Source organism: Magnolia sinica, chromosome 6, assembly GCF_029962835.1.
Source record: "Magnolia sinica isolate HGM2019 chromosome 6, MsV1, whole genome shotgun sequence".
Taxonomy (NCBI): Eukaryota; Viridiplantae; Streptophyta; class Magnoliopsida; order Magnoliales; family Magnoliaceae; genus Magnolia; species Magnolia sinica.
Genome location: NC_080578.1, coordinates 90,367,649 through 90,380,686, shown reverse-complemented (window position 1 = coordinate 90,380,686; position 13,038 = coordinate 90,367,649). Strand labels below are relative to the sequence as shown.

The following is a 13,038-nucleotide window of genomic DNA, read 5'->3' as shown; positions in this document are numbered from 1 at the left end:
ACATGAACAGTAACTACGTGGGAAAAAAAAAACCCAAAAAAATATTATTTTTTGTTTATTGCTAAATGGGGATGCTTCAGATAAATGTAAGATGCTTACATGTACAACATCGTGCTATAGATTAGGGATTTTAAACCCCTTCTTTTAGTTTTTGTGATTTTTTTCATTTTTCCTTATTTTTGCATGAATGGTAACGATGAGGAAAACGAGTATAAGCAGCAGTACAAAGGGCAGCCATAGCATGAGTACGGCTATGGTGGACCTACTGGCTACGACTATGGCACTAGTGGATATTCTTATTCAAGCATGGGGTCGACACGGGAAATGTCCGGTGAAGATCGTGATCAGTCATCCTCCACAATATGGGCGTGGCTATGGTGAGCCTGGTGGCTACGAGTATGACTATGGCACAGGGGATATTCTAATTCAAATACGAGGTTGACACAGCAAATGCCCAGTTAGGAACGTGATCAGTCTCATCTTCGTCAGGTTTCATTGACTTGATGGCCCTTCCCTCCAGTTGTGGGTGTTTTGCTATTACGAATATGCACAACATTTGCCAATGCCACAGCCGCACTTGGATGAGAACGTGGAGGTCGAGCAACCACAGGCAGCAAGCTTTTCACTCTAGTGGTGATTAATTGGTGGTGAGCTTTAACTTAGAATCCCTCTTCCTCATTTAAGTATTTTTCTACACAATACATCGCAAGCACACGGTACCGAACTTGTGCTTAAAATAACTCTCCTGCCTGACCAACCATTAAGGAAGGTACAATCAAATTATGAAACTCGCACAAGGGAGTTAATCAAATAATGCTATTTTTTTTTTTTTTTCTTGAAGATGACAGGACTAGACAAAAGTCTAGACCAATTCAGCTAATGTACGCCAGGTAGGAAATATTAATACCCTAGAAATGAGATATTTGGTATTAAATTCAAGCTAATATATTTATCATTGATATTAGATATTTAGGAAATTGAATATGGGAGTTTTGCAATCAATTCAAGACTCTCGGGTTCCTAAAATCATTAGAGAAGGCGAGACAAGTTCTCACCAAAGAGTAGACCGTTACACCATCATAAAAATCGTTCAAAACAAGAAGAAGAAGAAGAATACATATTTGGAATTCACTAAATATTTGGAATTTTTTCCACTTTTTTTTCCATAAATCAATCGATACATGGGCGTAACGGCCTTTACGCGTATCGATATCAGTGGGAACAGTTATGCCCACCGATACCGAAACGACACACTGTAACCCAAACAAGCCCTAAAACTTTCCTCTACTTGTGAAAGGAAAAGTTGGTTCCCACTTCCTCATTTTCCTGGAAATCATCAAAATGGCTTTCCCACCTCGCCCCTAAGAAAGGCATTTCCCCATGATGGAAGAAAATTTGGTTTCTCATAAGTTAAGCCCACAAGCATGGTGTGTCATAAAGGCCGTTACGGGGCTGTAACGGCCATTACGTAAAGGTAACAGTGGCAACCGTTACACGTTACAGGGTCGTAACGCTGTTATGGAAAAAAATGACCTGTAACTGTCGTTAACGGCACGTTACGTCCCCTATAAAAGCCATAATAGCCCCTTAATGGTCTATTACGGGACAGATATAGGTTTCTCATACTTTTTAATCAACATTACAAGGCAGATACAGGCTTTTCAGGGGTTTTTTGCAATAAATAAATAAGAGAGACCATTATGCCCTGTATCGTAAAGGTAACAGTGGTAGCCGTTACAACCACTGTTACCGTTACAGAACACCTTGCCCACAAGTGACAATATCTCACATCCGTCAATATACCATGTGTTGTCATAAGCGATCATATATGCCATTATGGGAGCATATATGATGCAGGACGGGTGACCTAGCTTAGAATGATGCAATGAGATCATTAATGGATTAACTAAAAAAATTTAAAGCACAAAATAAAGCTAAACTAACACAAGTTTTTTTTTAATTCAACAATGTAACATGTTCAAATTCAAGCCATACAACAGTCCTGCAATGTAGATCCAATAAAATACCAAATAATCAGGATCTATGGAAGGTAGGACTTCCATCTAAGCATAGGGGTTCTTCGCAAATCAAAGGGATTCACTTGGTTTGTGAGGGTTTGGGTAGGTTAGGGTTAGGACTTTAGGGTTTGAGAATTGGATTTTGGAAATTAGGGTTTGGTGAATTAGGGTTTTGGAGAATTAGGTCTGTGAGAATTAGGATTTTGAGAATTAGGGTTTGAGACTCATGATTTTAGCGTTAGGGTTTTAGGAAACTAGGGTTAGGATTTGGGGACTTTTTGAATTGGGGAAAACAAATGATGAAAGGGGGGGAGAGGTTGACCATACAGACAAGTGGGTACGGCCAAGTATGGTCGTACTAGTGTACAGTTAAGGGGTGTGGTTGGATGAGAGTTTGGGATGGGTTAGGTTGCAGGTGTATGGATTGGAAGAAGGGAGAACGAGGATGAAGATAGAGATGGTTTGTTATTGGAGAAAGAAGAAAATAAAACTAGAAAGAAAGAGAAAGAGAAATACCTTTTGATTTAAGAGAATGAGAAAGAAGGATAACTTGGTTTCACTCTATGGCATCACACCAATTCACTCCAATCACAAGAGATTTGCTTCATCTCAAAGCAAGGAGAAAAAAAGAACTTTTTTTCATATATTCAATAATGGGCTAGGGTGTGGACGTCCAAGCCTTTGGTCTCATAAAAGACTTTCTACAAAAAGACGCTTTCAGATAAAAAGTTTCACATAAAGACGCTAAATAAAATAAAATTCGTTCCTAACTCCTTAAACTCAGCAAAAATATAAACTAAACCAAAAATGACAAACATATAAACAACTAAATAAACTAAACTATTCCGTGGCCCACAATCAAAATATCCAATGACGATGATCTAACGATTGGAATGGTCCAACTAAATAGCTCACATGCATCCTCCCAGCGTGGGGCCTTCGAAGATGCATAATCATGCATATGGGGTCTTCAACGGGCTAGGCACTCAAATTAGGCTCACGTGGCACCATGTATGCATCACCCAGTCATAAATAAACGGGAGCTCTCCTCCTCCTCTAGTATACTCTGACTGGTATTCGGATATCTTCATCAACTCCCCTCAACTAAGAGGAGTTCGCCTCTGGCAAAATAAAGCCACAATAATGCTCAAGGAGATTCGGGTCTAACCTATGAAGCTCTGCCTCCGTGATCCACGTACAGTCAGACTCTGGCTTGTTCTTCCACTTGACAAGATACTTCTAGAAATCTCCATGTCTAGTGGAAACTACTTGCTCATCCAAAATATCTTCATTCTCTTTTATTCAATATGGACGATAGAGAAGGCAAAGGTTGAGAAGAAGGATCTAGCAAAAGCCATGGTTCATGGGACAGATCGGGAAAGCTATATGGGTCAATGTGAGGGTTGGAACAAGTGCTAGAGGGTGTAGCCGTTGGGCCCTTAAAGGACACAAGATCTTCTACATTGAATATAGAGCAAATACCCATATCAGGTGGAAGTTCTACAACATACACATTAGAGCCCAATTTTCTCGATATCTTACAAGGATCGGCACTATGGGCTTATAATTTCCTAATGAGCCCTTGCGGAAACCATTATGGCCTTATACGAACCATCACATGGTCACCTAAACTTGTGATGAAAGTCAACAAATATTTTGTACTTTTTGTTGCTCATATTAATTCGTCTTCTAATCTCATTATGAAAATCATGGATATGACATGCGAATGCATCTGTAGACTCTGAAGGTATATGGAAATGATTGTCCAAACACATGCACCAAGTGTCATCTTTCTTAGGCGTGACCTCACTTGACATGTGGGCAAATACCATCGAATCAGCCTTCGTCTCCCTTTTAAACTCTTTGCCGTTTATGATGTGGAGAGGCTTAAGTTGAGACTTCCTCGCATCTTTTAGATCACCCTTCTTGATGTCATCTTTATTTTCCTAGGTGCTTTTGAGAGGGAGAGAATTTAGCTTTATCCTCTTACCTTCATACATAAATGAACACGTATTCGAGCGGCCGAATAATGTCACATCACGATCATACAATCAAGGTCTGCCCAAGATGATGTGGCCTACGTCCATAAGCCAAAAATCACACCATAGCGTGCCTTTGTAAGAAGTAAATTAAATGGGAATAAGACACCGTTGAGAAACCGATATCGAGGATGCATCTACCCAAGAAACTCGATAGGGATGGGATGATGGACGGGTTTCAAGCCCAAACGAGACATACTACCAGTAGAAACCACATTGGTGCAACTACCACTATCCATGATCACCTTACAGTTTTTGTCGCCACACTTAATGTGTGGAAATTGAATTCTTACACCAATCATCGCTCTCTTTAACCTAGGCTGAGGCACATCTGACAACTACAAGCGGCGCGGTCTCAACTTCTTCATCGCTAGCACCGATTTCAGGCTAATATTCTCCTTCTTCATAATCGCCCTGATCATTCGCATATTCCTCAAACTCGTCAAATACGAGCACCTTACCTCGCCCTTTCGTAGGGCACTACTATGCAAAACAACCATGTCCTTGGCATTTGCCCTTTAAACTGGTACTAGCTAGACATTTGCCCTTTACATCCCTATTGTTGGATTGAGTACCAATAGGGGTTTCGGATTGACTCCCAAAATTAGGCTTAGCTCCCTAGGGAGTGGCCCTGACATTGGACTCACAAGAGTCAAATCGCATCACGAATTGCAGTTTCAGATATCGTTCAAGTTCTTGCACTACTTGGTAGGCATGCTCTAGGGTGCTAACGTCGTGAGGAATGAGCTCACGGTGAAGCTTGGGTCGGAGGCCCATCCTGAAAGGGGAAAGTGTCACTAACAGGTCCTCAGCATAACATCGCATCATATATTCATCAAACTTGGCAATGTACCCAGTCATGGGCATTGATCTTTGATGAAAGGATTGCCACTGATCCAAATGCGTCTTTCAGTAAGAGAGAGGAAGGTATTTTTCTTTCGAGATATCTTTCATCTCCACCCACAGTGAGACCCGGTCATCTCTAGACCTCTCCATCTTACGCTCAACATTTGTCCAAAATAACTTGGCTTGACTTACCAACTTCATCTTGGCAAACCTCACCCGACGACGATCAGACATATCGTACCACTCAAAATAATGGTCCATGTCTACAAGCCAATGGAGGAAGGCCTTGGGGGCCAAGCGACCATCGTAGTTCAGGGCCTCAAACTTCACATTTTTCATCACGCACTCATCAAGATCATGGTGGTTGGGTATGCACTCCACGGCCAATGCCTCGGCCATGATTTCTCGCACGTCCTCCAACTTGACCTCCCGCTTAAGATTGGCCACTTCCCCATTGTCGGGGTTTGCCTAGAGGAAAGTCTTCAACTAGGTTATGCAATTATTGGTCTTATTCCTAAGGGCTGCCAGTTGGTTACTGATGGTCCTACCTTGGGCCTCAATGGCCGCAAGATGGGCGTTGATGGCATTGATAGCCTCAACAAGCTATTCTAAGTCCATTGTGGATTGTAGACCAAAACCATGCCCGATACAAGTGGGCATAAACCAAGGTGTATCTTCGTGGTAACGGTGGGCATAACAGTACCCATCGTTACCGACACTTTTACAAGCCGTAACGGTCAATATGGCCCCGTAACGGTCAGAAATTTTTATGTTCTCAAAAAAAAAAAAAATCCATTAAATCCAAAGAATTCTAAATATTCCAAATATGCATTCATTTATAATTTTGAACATGTTTATGGTGGCGTAACAATCCAATCTTTGGTAAGAAAGCTCTATCAGGTGGTTTGATGAATTTATAAACCTGACAGCCTGGAATTGACGGCAAAACTCACAGGTTTAATTCTCTAACTATCTAATACTAATGATAGATACATTAAAATGAATTTAATATCAAAATATCTCACATGTGTAGGTGTTTACAAAATTTTAAAAATTGACCGAAATTAGTCTAAAAATTTTATACACACACACACACACACACACACACACACACACACACAAAACAAAATAGAAAATCAGTTGCATAATCTATAAAATGCACATTCCAAAACAAAATAGAAAATCAGTTGCATAATCTATAAAATGCACATTCATATGTTCTAATTTGAATAAGGCATCATATTCAACTATAACAACAAATATTCAAAAAAATGGCATAAATACCTATTTTTGAAAATTTTCCAGAAAATGGCCCACGGAGCTTCAATTCAACAAAACCCTTGAAATAACTCGTTTTGATCCTCAAATTCAAGCTAAGAGTGGTCGGAATTTACAGTAAAATAGTTTAAGAAAGAATTTGGAAAGGAAAATTGCCAAAAAAATGAGAAAACGCAAACTTAAAAAGACACAAAAAAAAAAAAAAACCCGCCGTTTATGACTGTTACGCCCTAATTGTTACTGGCCAGTAACGGCCGTTGTGGGGCGTAATAGCCCCTGTAACAGCCGATCCGAGCCAAAAACTAGGGGGTCACCGTTTCGACCCCCATATCACATAACGGACTCAGTTGTTACCGTTACATATCGGCCGTTACGACCGATACGTAACCGATTTGGTACACCATGGCATAAACTTAAGGACCTAATGGAGAACCTAAACTCTAAAAACTCAAATATGGTGTGATGAGAATGGAAAGACTCCCAACTCTAGACTCTGATATGAAAATCCTATGCTGAGTTCTGATACCAAAATTTGATGCAGGACGAATGGCCTAGCCTAGAATAATGCAATGAGATCATCAACGGATTAACTAGAACAATTTAAAGCACAAAATAAAGCTAACCTAACACTAGTTTTTTTTTTTTTTGTAGCATGTTCGAATTCAAGCCATACGATAGACAGTCCCACAATGCAGATCCAATAAAATACCAAATCATCAGGATCTATGGAAGGTAGGACTTCCATCTAAGCATAGGGGTTGTTCTCAATTCAAAGGGGTTCACTTGGTTTGTGAGGTTTTAGGTAGGTTAGGTTCAGGACTTTAAAGTTTGGAAATTAGGATTTGGAAGTAGGGTTATGCTGAATTAGGGTTTTGAGAGTTCAAGTTTTGGAGAATTAGGTTTGTGAGAATTAGAATTTTGAAAATTAGAGTTTTAGGGTTAGGGTTTTAGGAAACTAGAATTATGATTTGGGGATTAGGGTTTGAATTGGGGAAAACAAATGATAAAAGGGAGGGAGAGGCTGACTGTACGGAGGGGTGGGTACAGCCAAGTATGGTCGTACGAGTGTTCGGTTTAGGGGTGTGGTTGGATGGGAGTTTGGGACGGGTTAGGTTGCAGGCATATGGATTGGAAGAACGAAGAACAAGGATGAAGATAGAGATGGTTTGTTGTTAGAGAAAGAAAAGGAGACTAGAAAAAATGAGAGAGAAATACCTTTTTATTTAAGAGAATGATAACTTACATTCACTCCATGGCATCACACCAATTCACTCCAATCACAAGAGATTTGCTTCATCTCAAAGCAAAGAGAGACGAACTTTTTTTCATATATTCAATAATGAACTAGGGTGTGGATGCCCAAGCCTTTATAGTCTCATAAAAGACTTTCTACAAAAATACGCTCTCAAATAAAAAGTTTCATATAAAAAGACTCAATAAAATAAAATGTGTTCTCCCTAAAATCAGCAAAAAATATAAGCCAAAAATAACAAACATATAAACAACTAAATACACTAAACTATTTTGTGGCCTACGATCAAGATGTCCAATGATGATGATCCAACGGTCGGAATGGTCTAAGTAGCCCACATGCATCTTCCCAGTGTGGGGCCTTCAAAGATGCATAATCATGCATGTGGGGTCTTCAACAAGCTAGGCACTCGAATTGGGCCCACAGGGCACCATGTATGCATCACCTAGCCATAAAGAAACGGGAGCTCTCTTCCCCCCTGGTATACTCTGACTAGTGCTCGAATGTCCTCATCAATATATCGCATAAGCCATTTTATAAACATTGGGCATTATGTCATAAACATTGGGCATTATGTCATGGCATATGTGATCACTTACATGATTATGCCATTGCTTATGTGATAAAAATATATAATTTTTTGAGGGGTTGTGCGATGGCAAATGCAAATGTGCGATCACATGCGCACAGCCCCCTTGAATCGCATACAATTGGTTACACTATTTGACAAAAATTGTCACATGAAACACCATCTATCTTCACTTACACTCAAGGTATCCAAAAACGATTACATAACAATAACGATGGCCAACATTACACATTACAGGGCCGTAACAACTGCTAATAGAAAAAAAAAAAAAAAAATTTGGCTCATAGTGGTCCATTATATAAGGTGCAATATAGCTTTTTTTTCAAAAAAAAATAGAGTTTGGTACAGCCCGTAAAAGGAAAAAAGGTGGCCATTACGACCACTCTTACTATTATTGAATACCTTGCTTGCACCTGACATGTGCCACCATGCCATTCTCCAATGTGCCACAAAGTGTCATTGTGTCACATGTGCTAATTGCAAGGTGTCCCGTATCGGTATCGGTTGGCGTAACAGTGCCCTTTGAAACCGATACGGATACGGGGGCGTAACGGACGTAACGGCTCAAAATTTTTTTTTTGGCCAAAAAAATATGAAAAAATATGGATTAAATCCAAAATATTCTAAGCATTCCAAATATGCATTCATTTATAAATTGGAACATGTTTATGGTGGTGTAACTGTCCACTCTTTGGTGAGAAGTTGTATCGGACTGTCTGATTAATTTTTGAACCATGTAACCTGAATTTGACTACAAAATTCATATATTTAATTTTCTAAATATCTAATTTATATACTTAACAACTTGATATCATTTCTCCCAATAGTTCTTTAAAAAAACGAAATTAAATTTAGGTAGATGGCATTGCCAATTTGGGGCTGACTTGAAGGACCAATCTACGCTCCAAATCAGCCTAAAATTCATGCAATTTATTGCCATTATCCTACTTATGAATTGGTGGACATTTATTGGATAGTGAATCATGAAAAAAATCAAAAGGCCTTATTTTAAAAAATAAAAGCCCACAAATTAACAATTAAAACTATTTAAACAATTTGATTTTGGCATTGTGAGTTAGCAATTGCAGTCCATAATTTAATTGCTAAATTTTAAGTTAATATATGCCTCGTGTACAATTTTTTAAGGCCCGAATTAGGCGAGACTCGGATTGTGAAGTGTAGCAACGTGTCAAAGTTTTTTGGGCCCCACCCGTGATGAATGTGTTATATCCACACCGTCCATCCATTTTGCCAAATAATTTTAGGGCATGAGCCCAAAAATGAAGCACATCCAAAGCTCAGGTGGACTGCACCATAAGAAACAATAATAATTAAACGTTCACCATTAAAATTTTATTGGGGGCTACAAAAGTTTTAGATCAAGCTGACATGTGTGTTTTCCCTTCATCCACGTCAGTGTGACCCAATTAATAGGTTAGCTTGAAAATAAACATTACAGTGGACCTTTAGAAAGTTTTAATGGTGAGCATTCTATAACCACTTTCTTATGGTGTGGTCCACCTGAGATTTGCATATTACTAATTTTTTGGATCTTGACCTAAAATAACGTGGCAAAATGGATGGATGACATGGATAAAATATATACATCATGGTGGGGCCCACTCGGGTCTGATCAGATTGGATGGAAAATAAACGTTATGGTGGGCCCTACGAATTGTTTAACGGTGAAAATCATTATCTCCGCTGCTATTTTTGGTGTGGTCCAGATGATCTTTGGATATAATTCAATTTTTTGGTAGTGCTCTAAAATGATATCTGAAAATAGATGAACGGTGTAGATATAATAAATACATCACTGTGGAGCCCATGTAACTTTGATCTCCTTTAAACCGTTCGTACAACTCGAAGCTCGAGGAGTGTCAGCACTCGTCTTAGCGTGACACGTACCTACAGCAGCTGGTGTGCGGTACACCTGCAAACTAAAAAAAAAAAAGAGCGAGAGGGAAACCGAAAAGAAAAAAGAGGGAAAGAAGAGAAGAAAAAAGAGGGAAAGAGGGAAAGAAGAGAGAGAGAGAGAGAGAGAGAGAGAGAGAGAGAGAGAGAAGAAGAAGAAGAAGAAGAAGAACAACAACAACAACAACAAGGCCGCAGCCGCAGCAGGGCCGCAGCCGCAGTTGTAGCTGCCCGAGGAGAAGAAGAGAAGGAAGAAGAAGAAGAAAGAGAAGAAGAAGAAGAAAAGGCCCAAAACAGCCGTTACGGTCACAGAATTCCGTAATGGCTATTTCGACCCCGTATCGCGTAACAGTGTCAACCGTTATCGTTACGTATCGGCCGATACGGCCGTATCGTAACGGATACGGGACACCTTGGTTAATTGCCACTTGTGCCACACACGCCACCATCCACAAGCTTCAAACACCCCATGTGTGCCACCGCCCAGCTTCACTCGAGCCCCAAAAGTGTTGAATGTGCTAATCTGTCATGCGTGCCACATACGCCACCATCTAACTTCAAGTGCCCCACACGTGCCCCGTGTTCAAGTGCCAAATGTGCCACATGTGCCACGCCCATCTTTGTTTTTGCCCGCCATGTGCCACACGTGCCAATGGGTCACTTGTGCCACATCCTCCCAATCCCATCCAACTTCAATTGCCCTACATGAGCAAACGTGCTAACTATAAATCTTCAAGCATCCCACATGTGCCAACCTGGCACATGCTAGTAAACATGCCCAAATTTTCCAACGAGGCCTAGTTGAAAAACAAAAAAGAAAAAGAAAAAAAAAGAGGAAACAATTTTTCCTTTCCCACAATTTCTAGAAATAAGGTTTCCTGAGAAACACTTTCTTTCCCACACTTTCCATACATCAAAACAAGCCTAGGGTCTTTGGGGAAGATTTCTCCTCCTGAATAGTGGGTGATGGGATGATTTCTCATCATCCCTTTTTCGTTCTCTTACTTCTTGTATTTCCCCTATTTTGTTTGGTGCCTCATAATATCTAAGTTACCATTCAAAAAAAAAAAAAAGCCCTCTAACGCAAGAAATACATATTTGGTGAAGATTGATCTACTGCCAAAGATTATGAAGGATAAGAAGTTTGTATCCCATAGCCATCCAAGATAATAGCTTCCACTCTAGGAGGTACAGAATTTCCCCACAGTCAAAGAACTGAAAATCTAGAAGAGAAAGTACCATCTGGAGTGTATTTACAAATTCTAGAACTTAGCCTTGCCCATTGCAGTAAGCACCTTCTCAACTGCCCCCACAAGCTCTAAGAATTATCAAAGAACAGTTAGATAATTTGAGTTACTTAGTCAATTTGACTAACTCTTATTTCAAAGCTTAATGACTCTCAAGTTTAAGTTCCACATTAGCAGACCATGTGTACATTCACAATCAGCTTCTGGATGATGGAAAACCGCTAAGGGGTTTTTCTGAAGAAACAAAACATAAACAAAGAAAACCATTCAAGACATCAAATAACTATCATAAACCCCCATTTCAATAAAATAAAATACAAAATCAATACCCAAATTTAGATAAATAAAAGCCATAAGATGGTAGTTTATCAAAGTAACCCTTTAGTTTCTATAGCAACACATCAGATCCTAAATTTCTAATATGTGATATACACTAGAAACTAATGTAACTATAACGCTCAGAGTTGTTTAAGTTCATGCACTGTTGACACTGTTCAGTTAGTGTCTTTGTGACTGTTAGAATGTGTCGAAACATATCAGACAGAAAATTCCTGAAATGATAACATAGTTACATGATTCTCTAGCATACCTTCGTACGGTTTTGACTTTGAGGACCCTTCTCATCCTTTGGAGGCAGAGGCTCCAGCGCGGCCCTCTCAAGCAGAACCAAAACGTCATCAGCCAAAACAAATGTGTCCTCCTCAACACAGACAATGGGAGCAGGCATTTCCTCCATTTCCACTAGTTTTGCTCTCTCTTTCTTGTTCTTACTCTGGCATTCAAGAGCCTTCAGCCCACTGTAGAGAGAATCCATTACCAATGTAGACGCGACTTCCTTCTCTACAAAAAAATGCTTCACAACTACTTTCAAGATAGAATCCGTCTTTTCCCTTGACATGCGGCGCCTGGCATTTTGATCAACCCCTAACCAAAAAGCACAGAAACTGAAACCATCCAAAATAACGATCTGTTAAACCCATAATAACTTCAAGAAAAATAGATGTAGTTGAATCATATTTCATTTGACACAGCCAACATATGGCACAACACAAATACTTAACAAGCTTAGAATGCTTCTAACTGAAAGCCAGTAAGGTCTAAAACTAATTAGCTAATGATAAATGCAACAAAAAAGAAAAACAGATTCTACCTTGACCACCTCACTTTGTCCTCGATCAATTTGCTAAGCTTGCCTCTTCTCTCTTCAACAAAACGCCGGCAGATTTGCTCTACATTAGATAGATATACCCGAACCAGTTCTCTCCGATACTGACAGTCAAGGCAGCGAAAAGGGCGGTGTGCTTTTTCCCTAAAGCATCAAATTGCAGAAGTAGAAGTGGTTATCAAAATGGTAAATTCCAGACCATGTAAAACAGAAAAAATGGCGGTAAAAATCAACAAAGTGGACAATTCTTATCAATTTCCACAATAAAACATGCATTAGTTGAGTTGAGAAAAATTCACATATACATATCCAGCCCAGACACGTAGCAGCCTTAGCTATTGAGAGTTCTAGGTAACTTCTAAGCAAATTCCCTAGACTCATTGTTTGCTTTCTGACAGATCAGATGCAAAAAACAAAAGAAATTAATGCATATTCTCTCATTTATCATTAATGCATATTCCAATTATCAGTGTATAGATTTCACGATATGCCATGCATGACAAACAAAAGAAAACAGGCAGCATGTTGTCGACATCTTCATGCCCTAGTCTTGGGTTTTTTTTTCTTTTTTTTCTTTTTTTGAAAGGTAAAGAATTTCTTTAAAGAAGACTCCAATGGGGCAAAAGAATACAAGGAAAAGAGAAAAGCAGAAACAAGGGAAAAGAGAACAAAGACCAACTCTAATCAAGG

General features: G+C 39.5%; 1 protein-coding gene across 3 annotated transcripts in view; it reads right to left on the bottom strand.

The window, feature by feature from the left end:
- The window catches only part of LOC131249048 (TNF receptor-associated factor homolog 1a-like), a 57,858-nt gene that overhangs the window by 27,601 nt on the left and 17,219 nt on the right, over positions 1-13,038 (bottom strand). For all 3 annotated transcript variants that reach the window (XM_058249609.1, XM_058249608.1, XM_058249607.1), the window contains exons 7-8: positions 12,334-12,492; positions 11,773-12,127 (exon numbers count right to left, since the gene is read on the bottom strand). In XM_058249609.1, the coding sequence (XP_058105592.1) occupies positions 11,773-12,127; positions 12,334-12,492 (514 nt within the window). The remainder of the gene's footprint in view (positions 1-11,772; positions 12,128-12,333; positions 12,493-13,038) is intronic.